The 19,400-nt window shown below is 38.7% G+C and overlaps 1 protein-coding gene and 1 pseudogene across 6 annotated transcripts in view; one reads left to right on the top strand and one right to left on the bottom strand.

The window, feature by feature from the left end:
• Nucleotides 1–19,400, bottom strand: part of METTL25 (methyltransferase like 25) — a 112,883-nt gene that overhangs the window by 66,519 nt on the left and 26,964 nt on the right. For 5 of the 6 annotated variants that reach the window (XR_009451271.1, XM_059683720.1, XM_059683719.1 and 2 more), the window contains 2 exons: nucleotides 18,564–19,163; nucleotides 13,551–13,698 (listed from right to left, as the gene is read on the bottom strand). Coding sequence is in view for 5 of the 6 variants with exons in the window: in XM_059683720.1 (XP_059539703.1) it covers nucleotides 13,551–13,698; nucleotides 18,564–19,163 (748 nt within the window). In the remaining variant the exon portion in view is untranslated. The remainder of the gene's footprint in view (nucleotides 1–13,550; nucleotides 13,699–18,563; nucleotides 19,164–19,400) is intronic. The other variant, XM_059683723.1, reaches the window with a different exon arrangement.
• Nucleotides 14,861–16,294, top strand: LOC132225794 (leucine repeat adapter protein 25-like; annotated as a pseudogene).

Genomic DNA, 19,400 nt, shown 5'->3' with positions numbered 1-19,400 from the left:
AAATACACCAGATTGTCTTCTTGTATGGAATGATTTCCCCCCAGCTATCTACTTTGTAACTCACTTACCTTTTTCAACTCTTTGCTGAAATCTCACCATTTAATGAGGCTACCTCTGTCTCCCTATTTAATTTATTTACTTAAGTTATTTATTGTTTATTGTGTCTACCCCCCCTCCCAACCCACACAATTGCCCTGGTCTCCATTAGAATATAAAGTAAGCTCTCTGTATACAGGGATTTTTGTTTCTTTTGTTCACTGGTGCTATCTCAAATTCAATATATATTTTTGAATGAAAGAAAGAATGAATGAACTACTATTGTAGAAAAAAGTAAGATACATGCTAAAATAGGTGATAATGAATATAGATGTTTATAAAACAAGTAACTTAACCTCAAGAATTACCTGTCATAGCAAACTAGCAAAACTTATATCCAATATTCTCATGGAAGTATCACAATTAATTTTTTAACTTTGCCTCCCCACTACCCAAGCTTTTCTTCATTAGCATTGCTATGTTATGTTTTTACCCTATCCATTAGCACTGCTTCATAGCAGCTTTGATCAATGTGTGTTTTTATTATTTTAACTGGCTACCGTACTTACCAGCTTTGTGTCATCTTGGGAAAGTTACTCTCTTTATAACTCAGTTTCCCTATCTGCAGAGAGGAAAACTACTGCAACAGTTTTGATATTAAATAAAAATGTAGGTAAGGGTTTAAAACAGTACTAAGTACATAATAAGTGCTTGAATAATGTTATAATGACTGTGATTCTAAAAAATTAATATTTACTTCTACTTCTGCACTACGAAGTTATTTTTCTACGAGTTTTACATTACCTGGTACTTAGTAGGATAAAAGAAACTGTTTATTTAATGAATAGAGGATGACTAAACTAATACAATCTGTTCTGGCTTTCCACTCTTTAGAATGCCATCTCTGAAGTCAACAAAAATAATCAATCTTGGCCATCATTTTATTTGACCAGTCCATAAATTTCATAGTATTAAAATTCTCTGTTAAAACTTGCTTCTCTTTTGGTTTTGATAACAGGTTCTTCTTTTCAAAGGCCCTTTCTTCTGCCCACTCTTCAAACGTAGTGTGTACTCAATATTACATTATGGCAAGTTTTCTGTTTCCACTCTTTAAATTCTTTTCTTGAGCAATTAACATCTACTCCTTTAAATTTAATCTCTACATATCTCCAGTATCTTCTTTCTGAATTTCTAAATAAAAATTTTAAACTGTTTGCTTAACACTTCTAAAATTAAATATATGCAAAACCAAACTAATTTCCTGAGCCCACAAATCTGATCTTTCCCCAATAACATGTCATTATATAATTAACCAAGCTAAAACCTTGCCATTATCTTTACCCCTCATTGCTCCTCCCCCCACCCATTTCCCCACCATCTGTCACCAAGTCAGTTGGTTTACCTTTGAAAAGTCCTGGCAGTTATTGACTTCTATGATTCTTATCTAATGTATCCTTGCTTTGACCTTCACAGCTGCTTCCTAACTAGTCTCCCTGTCTCTGATCTAGCTCCATGCTAAAAAATGTAGATGAATTTATGCAACTCTTTTGCATTAAACAAATACATAAAAGATATTTTTATGGAACAAAGTATACTTTGTCTCTTACTGAATAATATTCAAAGGTCTCAGCATACCATTCAGAGCTCTCACAATCTGGCCCTAATTTGTTTTTCTTTCATGCTATATTTTATTTTTAAAGGAAATTTATTGTTATTATTTATTTTTCATATTTTCATAACTTCACCTTCACTCCCACCTTACTCTCTGCCATATATCCATATGGACTTGCCTTACTCAGAACATACAACATAGTTTCTGCCTCTATGCCTTTTTCCACAACGTTTTCTCAAAACCTCTTTCACTATCTCATCCATCTTTCTAAATGAAGACCAAATGTCACCTTTTTTAGAAAGCTTTCCTTTATGAAAAATTACTCCCTCTTCTAGTTTTAATAGCACTTGGTTTAGATGCTCATCATTCATTACTTCTTTCATTCATTTTTTTCAATAGTTAATGTTCCTAGCTGATTAAGATCCACTGGGGCATGAATATATCACTCTCAAACATATATGAAAGTTCTATGTAATTCCTTCTGAATTCCTCACTATATCATAAGCTCCCTAAGGAGCTAGAGGGTGTCTCATTTTTCTTACACTTCTAGTTCTATTATATCATCAATACATTGGTACTTCACTTATCCTTTGGTTAAAAGTATAGCTATGTAATCTCAAGGGAATATGTAAAGTGTCTTATACACAAAAAAAACCCTAAACACTCAGTTAAAAATATATATATTACTTTAACAGAGTCATGTCTATAATAAAACATGGTTTCTTTTTTAAAATATATTTTTATTAATTTCAGAGAGGAAGGAAGAGGGACAGAGAGATAGAAGCATCAGCGATGAAAGAGTCACTGACTGGTTGCCTCCTGCACACCCCACACTGGGGATGAAGCTCACAACCGAGGCATATGCCCTGACCGGGAATAGAAAGGTGACCTCCTGGTTCATAGGTCAATGCTCAACCACTGAGCCATGCCAGCTGGGCATAAAACACTATTTCTTTTTTTAAAATATATTTTATTGATTTTTTTACAGAGAGGAAGGGAGAGATATAGAGAGTTAGAAACATCGATGAGAGAGAAACATCGATCAGCTGCCGCCTGCACATCTCCCACTGGGGACGTGCCCACAACCCAGGTACATGCCCTTGACCGGAATCGAACCTGAGACCTTTCAGTCCGCAGGCCGACGCTCTATCCACTGAGCCAAACCAGTTTTGGCAGAAAACACTATTTCTTAATGCAATCTGTCTAGATATTACTGTCTTGGTATTTTCATGCATGGCTATAATAATGGCAAAGTTTGGTGCTGAGAGAAAACACTGTTGGCCTGACAAACACTATGATAGCAGCTTCCCAATGGCACTTCTCACTCTGCAAGACAAGTTTCCTCTGATTGTTCTTATAGATTCCGTATAATCTTTTATCAAGACTCTAGTCTTGAAATGGAACATCTGAAATATTAAGTCAATGAGACAGTGTTGACATTAATATTATAAATCACATTGTTTCCCATGAAAAATTTATTCACTGTGCCAGACTGATGAAAGAGAAAAAATTGGACAACTTGCTTAAAATTTGTTTATCATGGGGGAAAAATGTGAGAATACATATTTATAACAAAATATTTTTCAAGATCATTTGCTCCAAAGTATACAAATCCAAATTTGTTTATAAAACTAGTAAAATGTAAGTTAGTTCTTTTTAATCCTGTTTTGAAAAAATGGCCAGAGGACATTTCTCCTAAAGAAGACATGCAGATGGCCAACAGACATATGAAAAGATGCTCAACATCACTAAGCACCAGGGTAATGCAAATCAAAACCACATTGAAATACCACCTCATATTCCTAAGAATGGCTATTATCAAAAGTCAACAAGTAGCATGTGTTGGTGAGGATGGGGAAAAAAGGGAATCCTTATGCACTGTTGGTGGAACTGCAAACTTATGCAGGCACTACGGAGAACAGTATAGAAATTGCTCAAAAAACTAAAATAATATATGATCAGCAATTACACTTCTGAGTATTTATCTAAAAAAAATGAAAGCACTAATTTGAAAACATTTATGCACCTTATGTTTGTTGCAGCATTATTTACAATTGCCAACATATGGAAGCAACTTAGGTGTCCATCAAAAGAGGAATGGATAAAGAAGATACAGTATACATATACAATGAAATATTCCTCAGCAATAAAAAATAATGAAATCTTGCCATTTGTGACAACATGGATGGACCTTGAAGGTATTAGGCTAAATTAAATAAGTCAGAGAAAGACAAACACTGTATGTTTTCACTTGCATGTGGAATCTAAAGAAGCAAAACAAATAAACAAAACAAAACCAGACTTATATAAACAGAAATCAAACAATGGTTGCCAGAGGGGAGGGGAATGGGGTGAAAATGGTGAATAGTATAGTCAATAATATTGTGATAAGTTAGCATGGTGACAGATTATTACTATTCTTAGTGTGGTGACTGCATTTCCAGGTACATAAATGTCAAATCAAGTATTATACACCCCAAACTAATATAAAATTGCATACCAACTATAATTAAAAAAATAAGTAAATTTATTAAGTTTTTGAAAAGTCTGTTTTATATTCATTTGATAGTCAACTTTCCAGTAAGAATTTCTATCAGCTCTGATTTTATCTCTGAAGCATACACTATTTCTCTTTACTACTTCTTTTAAGTGGATATATTAATTTTCTATTTTAGATCTAATTACATTCTTGACTTCTTTTATTTATCATAAACACAGAGAACTTTTTATAATGCTGAATATATATATATTATATATTATTATATATATATAATCTGCATGAGCTTCAAGAACCACTTTATATTAGTCACAAAAAATAATGAGGTGCAAAAGAAATGGGAAAATGTATTAAAACTCTATATCTAACTACTTCTAGGAAGCAAAAGATGCCCTATGATATAAGTAAAACCAGTGCCAACACTCTAGAAAATACACAACTGACTGAAGATGAGATACAGCTGTTTGTGTGAGGTAATTGTGCAAAGACTGCCAAGTACATCTAGAAATCTCTGTGTTCATCCCATATTAATTGGCAAGAATTTTTCTGAGACATAATCCCAGTTAAATGGTGAGAAGTAAAGTGATATGTAACAAAAGTTTATAAACAGTTAAATATACAAGGCTAACAGTATTGTCTACTTATCTGCTCTAAGATTACAAGACCAATACCTTAGTCAAGCTGAGATAGCTCCCGATAGCCTGTGGCTGAATTACTGAACAAACTAATAAACTGTTAATAGTTAAGTAAATGAAAACTTAAATATGCATTTACTGTGAATCATTATTACATAATTTTACTTCTTAAAAGGTAAACTTATAAAACTTTGGGAAAAATAAAATTTATGGCCATTATTACACTGGCATAGATTTAAAAAAATGATTTTCAAAAACTTCACATTATCATTCAAGTACAGAATCATAGCAGAAAACCAGAGTATTTGTTTATGCAAACCCAACATAATTTTTAAAAAAGATTAAAACTGAAACTAAACATCATGATAAATAGAGGAGAGGTTCAGCTGAAATAAATGGCATGTTTCAAAAAGTTACATTCAAGTCACAGGATCATATGATTAGTCATCAGAGACCTCTAAGATCATCTAATTTAACCCCTCTCTTTTCACTAATTTACAGGTGATCCACAAAGATTAACTAATTTATCCAAGGCTACAGCACTACAGAGACAGAAGTAAAATTTTAGTCAAAGGGTTTCTTCTTCTATGTGGTGTTCTTAGACTCCACTCCCTTGAGCATTTAGGTATCACTATCTCTATGCTTCCAAAGTAACTTATTTAATACTAGAGGCCCAATGCATGAAAATTTGTGCAAGAGTAGGCCTTCCTTCCCCTGGCTGAGGGCAATGGATTCCCTCCGGCACCCGGGACCCGGCACCTGGGTTTCCCTCCTCCGGCTGCCGGCAGGCACCTGGGACCTGGGCTGGCTTCTCCCAGGCCAACCACAGGCATCCAGGACCCCGGATGGCTTCACCCAGGCCGCCCTGGGACCCCAGCTGACCTCCCTCCAGCCCCCGCTTCGTCAGGAAGGACATCCGGAATGAAGTCCAGAAGACATCCGGTCTAATTAGCATATTACCCTTTTATTATTATAGATAGCACCTATCACACAGCATTATAACACCTGTTATATGTCTTCTCATTGGGTTGTAAATTGTTTTAAATCATTTTATCTAGAAATCCCTGGTATCTAGCAAAGTGGGCAGTTGATGGGTACGCAGTTTCTTGAGTGTTTCCCAAATTTAGTGGATTGTGACCAATATTTTATAAAATTTAATAGAAAGAAATGGAATAAAAACATTGGCATGCATTGTGTTGTAAGAGCCAGTACTTTTCAAAGAACAAATATTAACAACAAAAAAAGAGTATTTTTTGTAAAATTTCAGTACCAGTTTTATTTATTTATTTATATAATTTACATACCAGACAATGTGTAAAATGTATTTCCTAGTATAGATCTGAGTTTTTAAAAATGTGAAACTACTACTATATTCAAGAGAATATAATTTCTTCCACAAACAGTGTACAATCTTCTGGCATTATATGTGTTGTGGTTAAACATTGCCTGCTTGGGAGAGAACTAAGAACTTCATAGTTAGCAGGTGAATATTTGGAAGCTGTTTGTTCCTTTCAAGGAACACCAAAGAGGAATTATAATTTATGATCAAGAAATGTGAGTTTGTGTCCATTTAAATTAAATAAGACCTCTGTCTTGCCAGGATAGTGTGCTCTCATCATCTTGCTCCCGTAGTCTCTGGAATGTAAACCTTCTTCTCTAACCTTCTGCTGCTTCTCTTTGCGAAGAAGGGCAAAGCCAGCCCAGTACCCCAAGAATTCCCAAATTCCTTTGTCAGCATAATTATTTCATCTCAAGATGTCTTATCAAGTGCCTTATTTCTTTAGGTTTAACCAGTGCTGGATCCGTTTTTTTTCATAATCTATACTTTTGTGTTATTTCTTTGTTGAGCATTTGTTATATATATTTGTTATATGGGACCCCCTTCTGCATGTGTAAGTATAGGCTTTATCATCTGTACCCTACCCTTTGTAGGGCTATAAAAACAAAGTTCAAGTTTGCCATGATACACAGGTACCCTTTGTAGCTTCAGTGTTTCCATCTTCTTTGTGGGCTCCTGCATTCTCCTATATACTGTTTTGATAAATACTATGGATCTTTCCAGTATGTCAGTGCTTTCAGGAAAGAAAATTTAACAATAATCAGTATTTTTAGTTCAATGGGGAGGAGGGGTTAAAGATAGGATACATATACAGTATACATTATATGTAATGTATACAAGGTGGGGCAAAAATAGGTTTACAATTGTATGTGAAACAGAATATATTCTTATAGTATTTATTAATTATTGTATTATTTTCCGTTACAACAACTGTAAACCTACTTTTGCCACACTTTTTATATTTAGTTTTGAATTTACACTTAGTAGATTTTAATCTGTAGAAATTCCAAAGGCCTGAATTTGGAAGTATTCCCCCACAAGGATTTGAATTTGCTTCTACATGGAGCTGAATGAAGACTGCTTTATCTCATTCAATGCCATAGCTTAGTATAGACTTTTCAGGCTCAGCTCCCCCACCATGCAGAAGCCCAATATTAGTGTCTAGATTCCAGTGTGATAAGCGTTTGCCTCAGGACACTTGTCTGCACCTTTATGGCTCACAGTTCCCTGATCTGGTTTCAACTCCTCTCCTTCCTTCTCTCCTTTTAACTCTTACTGTGATTTTTCTTGATCCACAAAGAATCCTCCTCCCCATTTTTGTGTACATTCAGCAATACTTAAAAAAATACATGTTTTAATTTAGCTGAGATCTAGCTGAACTGTAATAAGAGGGTTCCTTAGAAAAAAGTCACATCTCCCACCACACTAAAGATGGAAGTGAAATACATGCTTTTTTGAAAAGAGAAATCATGCTTTATTCCTCTACATCAGTGGTTCTCAATCTGTGGGTCTCGACCCCTTTGGGGGGCGAACGACCCTTTCACAGGGGTCGCCTAAGACCATCGGAAAACACATATATAATTACATATTGTTTTTTGTGATTAATCACTATGCTTTAATTATGTTCAATCTGTAACAATGAAATTGGGGGTCACCACAACATGAGGAACTGTATTAAAGGGTCATGGCATTAGGAAGGTTGAGAACCACTGCTCTACATCCTCTAAACTTCTAGCATTAAACACCCATAGCAAACAGAAAGATTTAATAAAATACATATTATGTGATATAGAAAGTACTGTCAAATCTTTATTGAAAAGATAGCAACTGAATTTTTGCAATGGGATTAATTCACTCCTACTAACTATATTAAGAAATGAGTCACACCTTTCTGGATGATACAATACCTGCTTTAATGATGATATTAACTAGTACTGTCTTATGACTTGTTAATACTACATACTGAAAGATCTCAAAATTAAAAGAAGATTATTTTTAAATAACTAGAGGCCTGATGCACAAAATTCGTGCACAGGTAGGGTCCCTAGGCCTGGCCAGCAATCAGGACCAATCTGTGGGGCGACTGGCGGGACGATCGGGAGGCCCCCGCTGTCACCCGCCTTGGCTGGCCTGGCAATGCCCACTTGCTGACCCCACCCCCCGATCACCTTGCTGCTGCTGCTGGTCGCCTCCCTCTTCAGGAGGCAACTGGCGGAGTGATTAGGGGGCAGCGCCAGCCTGCTCACCAGCCAGCCCCACCCCCTGCCGCCACTGCTGGCTGCCTCCCTCTGTGGGGCAATCGGGGTGGGGGGGCCGCTGGCACCGCCTTGGCTGGCCTGGGGCCTGTGGGCTGGGAGCAGCTCCTGCGTTGTTCCACTGGTCGTTCCACCATTCAGTCAATTTGCATATTAGGCTTTTATTATATAGGATATTTTAAATTTTTAAATAATATCTATAATGATAAAAGCATAATATGCTAATTAGACTGAACGTCCTTCTTTCTGGACAAAGCCACAGTGGGTAAGGGCCAAGGCAGAGACGGCAGAGGCCCCCTGGCCATGGCAGCAGCGGTGGTGGGCAGGGGCTGGGGCCAAGGCCCTTGCATGAATTTCGTGCATCGGGCCTCTAGTGCTCAACATATTTTTATTCAACCTCCAGACACATTTCCAGATGAAGTGCCTCTACATTTACAGTGATGAAACCAACTGTTAATCCACAAAGGCAGCGACTATATACATATCTAGTCTCCTCCAGAAAATTCCTACTGGTAACATAAATTGAGGTACAATCTACAATAGAATAGATATCATATGTCTCTGACAAATGTGTTTGATATAAAAACAGCAGGACCAGATTGAAAGGTGCCATTAAAAGATGATCTGCAGCCCTCCTCTGATTAAAAAAAAAAAAAGTAAATGGAGGGATCTCTGGGAGAATCACATTCACGTCCTGTAACTCATTAAAGCTGGGAACAAACATGAAAGTAGACTAAAGGCTTTTAGAGGTTACACCATTTATATTTGACTCTAATGTTCTGCAGTTTTCTGGAGGGCACTAATAATACTAGAAGGCTCCCTGGGGAAAGACAAAGCACAAATCTATTCCATGACAACGTCTGCTCCTAGAAGGGGCTCCTATTAAGGCCAAGGAAGAAGCTCAGTGATAACAGCTGGTGTGACTATATGGAGTCCGAGCTCTTTCTTTCCTCTCCTGCATTCCTAAGCCTCTGAAATGATCAAGTAAACTCCCAGGAAAAGTAAAATTATCTTTCATCCCTCAGACTGGGCTTGCAGGACTCAGAGCACTAATACCAATTTCTGACAGAATACATAGTGGGCTGAACAAACACATATGGATGACCAAGTCCAGAGCGGAGAAGGAAAGTGATGTTCTTGTCTTCTGTTCAGTTTTAAGAACAAACAAACATTCCAAGAAACCTCCTAGAAGACATGCTCCTCACACCTCACTGTTGAGAACTGTGTCTCTTATCCATTACTATACACATGGAATTACAGTAATAATTTAGATTCAGATTCACCAGCTTGTGAGGCTACAGAAGGGCTCAGTTTTCCCAATAACCTCCGCCTGAACAAAATCAGTTAGTGAGGAGGAAGAGGTATGTGGATCTGGACAGGTAACCAGTAGTGTTTCCTACAGCATCTTTCTACCTTTCTGGGAAAAACCACGAAAAGAAATTCTCTCTCCGACTTCTAGGGGAAGAAATAAGTATTGAAGAATTAATTATGATAATCAATATTAAGACAAAATAATGAAACATGTCAAGCTTAAACAAATATATATATATTCTATAAAGCACTGCAATAAAACTGTTTCTGGTATTTCTTGTTCTCCTAGGAACTACTGGCCCATAATATATAAATATTTAAAGGCAGTTTTTAAAACATATGGTCTAACTTTGGTATTCATAGTGGCTCAGAGAGCTTTGAGGTACTTTTGAAAATTGACATTCATGAAAGACCACCTCTATGGTCTACCACAGTGTATTGGGTAAACATATTCATGTAAAACGCATAATGTTTACATAGTACATATCATCATAAAAAGTTGCAGTATACATACCAGACTTTTCTAGTATACTATGTTGGACTATTAATAACTCAAATTTACATCCCAAAGGGCAACACTGCCCCAATTCAAACTCAAAAACAGCTGTGCAAACAAAGTGAGGGTGAGGGTTAGGTGTGTAAGATGTGAAGGGAGAGACACATGACATACTTGATCACTCAGAGATATAACTCTATGGCACCTAGTGCTGGATATATGACAGGAAATATGCTAACGTGTGCATACAAACATCTGGCCTTGTAAGTTAGTTAAAATATAATGATCAAACTGTATAGTGGTGGATTTCTATTTTAGTAAGGAATATTAGTACTATATAGTATAGAGGGGTGGGCAAAAATAGGTTTACAGTTGTGAGTACGTAAAACACAGTTTATTCTTGTATTATTATTTGTTATTACATTAGAGGCTCGGTGCCGGAGTCCATTTATTGTCTTCTCTAACTGAGTATAGACAGAGACCCCCCAAAAGTTAGTAACCTTTGAAGTCCTAGCAAAGGTCAGGGCTGTGCACCACCCAGTTAATCTAGATAATGGTAGCTGAAGCATCATCCCCACCTTAGTTCACTTAATTCCTTAGATACTTATGTAAATCTTTGTTGATTATTGTTGATTAGATATTCTGCCTATTTCAGGAAATTGTCTGCTGATGAGCTAATCTGTGTGTCATTGAAACCTCCTTACCCTAAGGGCTACTCTAGATCAATAAAAGATTGGAGCGGACTGAGCATCGGTGGAAGTCCTTCTGGACTTGCCCGCCTGGTTCCCCAATATTTCAAAATTATCTTGTGTCTTTTCTCTCTCATTTGTGTGCGGCTCCTCTTTTCAGATCCCAAACCCTGATCCACGCAGACGTGGAAAGAAACACACACGACAGCTCGGTGCATGGATTCATGTACTGGTGGGGTCCCTCGGCCTGGCCTGCAGCTCTCCGACATCCCCTAAGGGGTCCCGGATTGCTAGAGGGCACAGGCCAGGTGGTCAGTGCGCATCATAGCAGCTGGTCAGACACTTAGCATATTAGCCTTTTATATATATATAGATAGATAAAGTGCCAAGCACAGTGCTTATTATCTTCTACTAGTATAAAATGCAGCTGCCAGTGTAGCAACAGTGATTTTTTCCCCTATTCCTAGTCACTTGTTCAAAATGGTGAGAAATACTGAAAGTGGATCTGTGACCTGAAGATGCAGTGCAATGGCCTCAAGGGTCCAACAGGATCAGAGATGATAGTCTTAAGAAGGTACTGTGTAAAGAAGAGAGGAGGCCTTTGGAAGGGGAAGGCATCTTTGGGAGCATGATGATAAAGAGGAAAGAAGGAAGCAGGCAGCTGAAGTTAATATACTGAAGGACAATACCTCTGAATTGAAAGACACACCAACTGATACCCACTCCCAATAGAGCTTATTATTAAAGAAACCCCTAGCAGTGTCATTTACTATAGCTAAGATGTAGAAACAGGCCACATGCCCATCAGTAGATGAATGGATAAAAAAAAAAAAAAACCTGTGGTACATATACACAACGGAATACTATGCAGCTGTAAAAAAGAAGAACCTCTTACCCGTTGAGACAGCACAGTGTGACCTGGAGAATATTATGCTAAGTGAAATAAGCCAGACAGAGAAAGACAAGTATCACATGATACCACTTATATGTGGAATCTAATAAACAAAATAAACTGATGAACAAAATAGAACCAGAAACATTGAAGCATGGAACAGACTAACATATTTCAGAGGGAAGGCAGGGGGTGCGAAGAGATTAACCAGAGAATTGATATGCATATATGCATAACCCATGGACACAGACAATGGTGCAGTGAAGACCTGGGGAGGGGGTGGGGGAGTGGAGAGAGTCAACGGGGTGAGGGGGGATAAGGGGAGGGGATGGTACATCTGTAATACTTTCAACAAAAATAAATTTTTAAAAACTCATTTAATTGCACCTACAGAAGAGGAAATTTTTGAACTAAGAACCATACCTCCCTTTCATAGAATCTTATGCTATTGTTGGTCCAGGAAAACACTACACACTTAATATTTTAAAAGCTGTAAAATTCTGATTGTATTAAAGAGTTTTTTTCTTTCTTTCAGAAAAGATGCACAAAAGATTGTAATATAGTATAGATATTTGGGTAAATATTTTCTTATAACTATATATTTTTTTCTTTTTTTAGGTTCACTATTTTCTCCAAATTTTTATCTTGAAGATTTTTGTACTCTAAATAAAATTAGAAGAATGGCAAGAAAAGCATATATACTCCATCTAAATTAAACTATTGTTAACTTTTTGCCAATTTTTTCTCTCTCAATTGATATATCTCTATATATTCAAAATTTTTCTTCTATACACCTTTCATAAAAGATACTTTTAAAAACTCTGACATAAAAAAATCAAATTCGACAAACTCTTTTTTATAAAAACCTTTGCCAGGTCTAATGGATGACCTCTGTCTCACCCAGTCAAATTTCAGTAGAATTATATAATGATAATTTTTACCTCTCATACACAACTAAATAAAAAGTAGAAATTTCCTATTCATTTGGATTTTAAAACTGAGAAAAGAACAAACAATACCATCCATATGCACACAACTTCCTAGCTTAAGAATTCTTAGCAAGGGACACTGGATGTTGATAAAGACTTCATTAAACTAATAGAAAAGAAAACTGCTAATATTAATAAACTAAATAAACATCTGATCTGAACCAGCAGTTTTGAAACCATATCTTAAGAGATATAACATATAAAAAGAGCTGCTATGGATGAAGGTATATGTGGTGCTTTAAATCCTGCTATGTACTTTGCTCATCAGGCAGCATCTCAGCCCAGGGAGCACAGTTTGAATACCATTATTTTAATACCATTGCACAGTTTTGCAGCTTTTAAAATCATAATATGTTAATTCTTAAAAATACAGTAAGAAAAAATTTTTGAGAAATAATCAATATTCCTCACAAAACTGAAAAGGTTTTGAAAATGAAAGCAAACCTTGCAACTCTATATTCATGACAAAATAATTTAGTTTTACTATTTTAGTAAATGTATATCTTACAAGTAGTTTTAAATAGAAGTTCTGTAAAATATATACCACATTAAAATTTCAAATATTTGCAGTTTTCAGCATACCCTAAGACCATTTAATGAGCAAAGGAAGTATAACAAAATGCATAAGGTGATAGTGCATCGTTTCAATTGATATAATAATATTAAAATTGCAAGAATATCAGATATTATTTTAAGTGTTAATTCAAAATGACAACAATGTCAACAAAAAAGATAGAGAGTTAGAAAACAGCAATTATGCTGAAATAAATGAAATTATAAGATATGGAGAACTCTGTACCTTTATGTGGGTTTTCAAATTCTTCAGATAAAAGGTGGTAGCAACAACCCACACTGCAAACTCCCTTGATTTCAGAATTGGAAGTAAATATTCGTAGAGTATTTGGAGCAAGATCACCACAAGTATGTAGACCTACCATCAAGCAATCCTTTAAAAATGAGAAGAAAAACAAATTTTGGCAATTAAAAGGAGGGCTAAAAAGACATTTTAGGTGAAGATTGTAAATGTTCATTAGAATATATGGAGCTTTTAAAAATGACCAAATTCTACCTAGAATATACAGTGGTTTTAATTTATTTTTATAACAAATAATGATTCCCTTTGTGGACAAAATGACTGTGATCATTTATCACAACTAAATACTTTTGAGTTGATTTTTCTACTGTTTTTGGTTACTTACCCATTTGAATTTTCTCTTTTCTGTTTCACAACTAGCCAAAGTAAAGATTGGACTAATCAAATGGAGCATGCACGACTATGACAAACTTGTGACTTGAGACACATTTATACCTTACTAATATATTTTTTTTAAATTTACTTCTTCGCAAATTAACCATTAAAACTTATAAAAAACTGTAATAAAAAACAAATAAAAGGTGCCAAATTAACATTTCTACTTCAACACCAAAAAAGTTTACTTAGTTCATTCCTTGCATCAAATATAATAATTTTAAATTCAATATAACAAATTTTGTTCTAAATTTTATAACATCAGTTTTATGTAAATATTCTCCTATAAACTGTTTCAAAGCCTAATTTTTTTTAAATATATTTTATTGATTTTTTACAGAGAGGAAGGGAGAGAGATAGAGAGTTAGAAACATCGATGAGAGAGAAACATCGATCAGCTGCCTCCTGCACATCTCCCACTGGGGATGTGCCCGCAACCAAGGCACATGCCCTTGACTGGAATCGAACCTGGGACCCTTCAGTCCGCAGGCCAACGCTCTATCCACTGAGCCAAACCGGTTTCGGCTCAAAGCCTAATTTTAATGTATACACATACTGAATTGGTACAGCTGCATGTAAGCACGGAATGTTGATCAATATACCCATTTTATTTTAATTCTTCAGTGCCTTAATTTCCTCATCTGTAAAATGAGGATAATAATGGTACAAGCACTTTGGAAAACATTGGCAGCTTACCATAAAGTTAAAACATACACTTACTAACAATATGACCTACAAATCCAACTCTGGGCTAATTATCCAAGAGAAATAAAAATATGTTCATACAGTTAAAAAAATGGACAGGGGACTTGAACAGACACATCTCCTAAGCAGGCATACAAATGCAAATCAAAACTACAATGAGATACCACTTGACACCTGTTATAATTGCTAACAAGTGTCAGAGAAGTTGTGGAGAAAAAGGAGCCCTCGTACACTGCTGCTGGAAAGGCACACTGGTACAGCCACTATGAAAAACAGCACAGAAGCTCCCTTAAAAATTAAAAAAAAAATAGAGTTACCATATGATCGTGTAGCCGCTCTTTTGGGTTTCTACCCAAAAAACTTGAAAACATTTATTCATAAAGATATATGCAGAAGAGGCTCGCCGGTGGGGCCCCGGGGTGCGGGCCCCGAGGGCGGCAGCCCGAGCGGAGCATTGGAGGGAAGGAGTCGGCATCGTCGTCCGCGCCGGCCCGGCCAAGAATGGGCTGCCTTCGGCCTAGGCACCGGGCGGCACGGGCTGCGCCCTGGCCGGACTCCCGCCGCTGCCCGCGGCCTCAGCAGTCTCCTGAACGCGAGCGGGGGCTCGTGGCGGGAGCTGGAGCGCGTCTACAGCCAGCGCAGCCGCATCCACGACGAGCTGAGCCGTGCGTCCCCCGTCCCTGAAGGGCCCCGCGGCGCCATGAGCGCTGCCCACGCCGGACCTGCCGCTGGTCCCCCTGGCCCGCGGCGCCCTGTCAACCTCGACTGGGCATTAGCAGCGCTGCGCGAAGAGATGATGGTGTTGCGGCAGTTGGACATGTCCCTGCTGTGCCAGCTGTGGGGCCTGTATGAGTCAATCCAGGACTACAAGCATCTATGCCAAGACTTGAGCCTGTGCCAGGACCTGTCATCTTCCCTGCATTCAGACAGCTCCTACCCACCTGATGCTGGCCAATCTGATGACGACGAACCTCCTGATGGCAGCCTGCCTCCAGACCCACCTCCCCTCACTGTGCCCCAGACACACAATGCCCCTGACCAATGGCTGCAAGATGCCTTCCATATCAACCTTTGAAGAGCTGGGGGGTGAGGGGGGATGTACCCATGCAAAAGGCTCAGAAACTTACCCCTCAGCAAGTACTCAGACTATAGTGCCTGCTTTCCCCCATACCACCTCCCTCCACAGGAGGGCAAGGCCTGGGTCCCTCAGAGGCACAGCTGCCAACCTCCTCTCCTGCCTCGGGTTAGCGGGCACTGGGCAGGCACCTGGGCTACAGCCTCTGCCCCTGGCACTGGACCTCCACTTCTTCCGCGTGTGTGCACCTCAGCTTAGCCAGCCTTCAGTCTGCCAGTGGCCCAGCCCATCTTCTCTCCCTTGGTATCTCTGGGACTGGGATGCGTATGACTCCCATCTCCTTTTCACCTTGTGCTGCTGTTAGCAGCTGCTGGCTCAGGGGCATCCCACCTCTGGTCCCTGGGTTCCACTGCCCTCGACAAGGGCTCCAGGACCCAGTCTTGCACCGGCCCACAGCTGGGAGGGCCAAGACTCTGCGCAGGATATTTAAGTTGAGGGGCCAGCCTCCTGGGCGCATAGAAATTTAAAAGAAAAAAAAAAGATATATGCAGAAGATACATGTTAACTGCAGCATTATTCACGGTGCCCATGACATGGAAAACAACTGAAGTGTCCTCTGGTAGATGACTGGATACAGATGTGGTACATATGAACAATGGAACACTACTCGGATGAAATGCTGCCATTTGTGCCATGGGTGGATCTTGAGAATATCAGGCGAAGCGAAGTAAGTCAGAAAAAGTCACTCATGATTTTACTCATATGTGGGATGTAAAACTGAAAGCCACAAATGAATAAACAAACAAAAACTCAGAGACCTAGACAACAGTATGGTAGTTACCAGAAGGAAGGGGGTGGGAGGTTAGTAAAGTATAAGGGGGTCAAATATATGGTGACAAAAGAAGATTTGACTTTGTGTGGTGGACATATAATACAATATATAGATGATGTATCATAGAATGTACACGTGAAACCTATATAATCTTATTAATCACCCCAATAAAATTAATTTTAAAAACTGAAAAATTTAGTAAGTAGAATATTATAGCTTCAAAGGCTACCTTGTTTTTTTTTTTAAACAATGAGTTAGGCTGAATGATTTCTAGAAGCTCCTCTACAAAATTGTCTTAACATGCAATGGTGCCTTTGTTTAAGAAGTATTCTCTTTGAATTACATTTGACATACTTATAGTTTAGAAAAAAGTTGAAATTCTTTAAGAATACTCAGAAGCTAACATTTGCTCAAAAAACTGCATATTTGGTTACCAAGGCTAACAGTAAATACTAGGGGCCCAGTGCAGCTGCTGCCGTTCCCATGCACTGACGGCGCCAGCCCTGCTTGCACCCGCTCATGGCACAGAGTAATCGATGCCAGCGCCAGCTGTGGGTGCAAGCAGGACCGGCACCGGCAGTGGGTGCAAGCGCCCAGCAGGACCACGGTGTGCAAGAAAGAGCAAAGAATTTTTAGTAACCACCAGCGGCTCTCCCTGATGACAGCAACCAGCGCCTTACTTTGTTCTGGTGCCCCCGCTCACCTGCTCCACCATCCTGCCACAGCCAATGCCCGCCATGTTCTGCACTCTGCCACCTGCTGCCAACACCCACCATTGTCCGCGCATGCCCCCTGGTGGTCATCAGCACGTCATAGCGACCCGTTGTTCCGCTGTTCGGTCTATTTGCATATTAGGGTTTTATATATATACTAGAGGCCCAGCGCACAAAATTTGTGCATGGGAGGGGGGCCTGAGACCAGTCTTCACCCTCTCCAATCTGGGACATCCCTCTCACAATTTGGGACCACTGGCTTCTAAGTACTCACCTGCCTGCCTGCCTAATTGCCCCTCCTGGCCCGCCTGCCAGTCTGATCACCCCTAACTGCCTATGCCTGCCAGCCTGCTGGTCCCCAACTGTCCCCCCTGCCAACCTGGTCGCCCCCAACTGCCCCCCACTGCTGGCTTGGTCGCCCCTGATGGCACCCCCTGCCAGCCTGGTAACCCCTAACTGCCCCCACTGCTGGCCTTGTTGCCCCTACTGCCCCCCTCTGCCTACCTGGTTGCCCCTCACTGCACCCCCTGCCAGCCTGGTCGCCCCACACACCCTGCTATTCGGTCATTTGGTCACCCCTCACTGCCCCCCCTGCTGGCCTGGTCGCCCCACATACCCTGCTGTTTGGTCATTTGGTAGCCCCTCACTGCCCTCCGACGGCCTGGTTGCCTCACACACCCTGCTTGTTCAGTCGTTTGGTCGTCCCTCACTAACCCCCCTGCCGGCCTGGTTGCCCCACATAGCCTGGTGTTCAGTTGTTTGGTCATCCCTCACTAACCCCCCTGCCGGCCTGGTCGCCCCACGCAGCCTGTTCAGTTGTCCATTCGGTTGCAATGGCCCCTGGCTCTTTATATATAGAGATAGATAACATTGCTGTAGATATCTCTTTACTTCAAATATTAATTAAAATGTACAAGTTTTCTTGAATTGGAATTTTAATTCCTAAATTACATAATGAGAACTTAGCTTACTAGATTTTGTGCTAGTACTTCTGTTTGATTTAGGAGGCTTGAAATGAGTGAAAGGCACTCTATTTTGGCAAACTGTAAATGTCATATTTTGTACTCTTATCAGATTTTGATAGCTGTGAGAATCATAAAAGTCTATACATAATTTTAGTTCTTTAGACTAGTGTAACCAAATAAGATATGTAGGTTAAGTAAGCTACTATTAAAATGTAATTCTATGTCCTAGAGCAGTTTTATAAATCAAATTAAGGAATTCAAATGTGAAATTACCTCCAGATCTTTAATAATATCATGTAGTTCTGAATCAGCAGTAATAAAAGATGTTAAAGGTGAGTATATATTTGATTCATTTGACTTGGATGTTGTTTTTCTTCTCTCTCTATTTGCTTCAGACATTTTTCTCTTGAGCATTTGGGAGGAAGAAGTAGGTTCAATGGCATTAATAGGCAAAAAGTCTATAAGAGAAAAGGCATTCTCAAAACACAAATTTTCTTCTCGATGTGAATGAACATGTAGGTTTTCCATTTGTTTTCTGATGTTAGAAATAACAGAGCTCGAAAAGTCTGGCAAAAAATCTGACGTAGACATCATTTCTTGATTTGCAGGACTGTTGTTACATACTCCCTCAATATCTGCTTTATTTTTAACTTGATCTTGCATTTTCTTTTCTTTTGCCATTTTTAATGCCAGGTCATTGGCATCTAAGTTTGACCGAGTATGATAGACTTTCCAGTGTTTCTTCAGCTTCCTGTTTCTCTCCTGAGCTCCATGAGTATTGGTATTTGAGGAATCGATTCCGTAAACTTTTAAGCCATACTTCAGGGACAAATAGGAACTTAGGTAGCCTTTTCCAGAACCCAGGTCAATTACCTAAAGAAAAACAGAATGAATTAAACAAATGGTTGTATACTTTATACAACCTGTTACGTTTTTTATTTTAATTTTGATTCCTATTAAAAATCAACCACACTCATCACTTTTATTTAATTTTTTAAAAGAAATTCTAGACAGTGTAATATCAAGAAAAAGATGCAAAAGTCATAAATATTGGAAATAAAACTCTTCTTCATAGATAATATGACTGTGTCTCAGAAAATACTGAATAAT

Source organism: Myotis daubentonii, chromosome 2, assembly GCF_963259705.1.
Source record: "Myotis daubentonii chromosome 2, mMyoDau2.1, whole genome shotgun sequence".
Classification (NCBI taxonomy): Eukaryota; Metazoa; Chordata; class Mammalia; order Chiroptera; family Vespertilionidae; genus Myotis; species Myotis daubentonii.
This window is presented reverse-complemented; position numbering and strand designations above follow the sequence as displayed.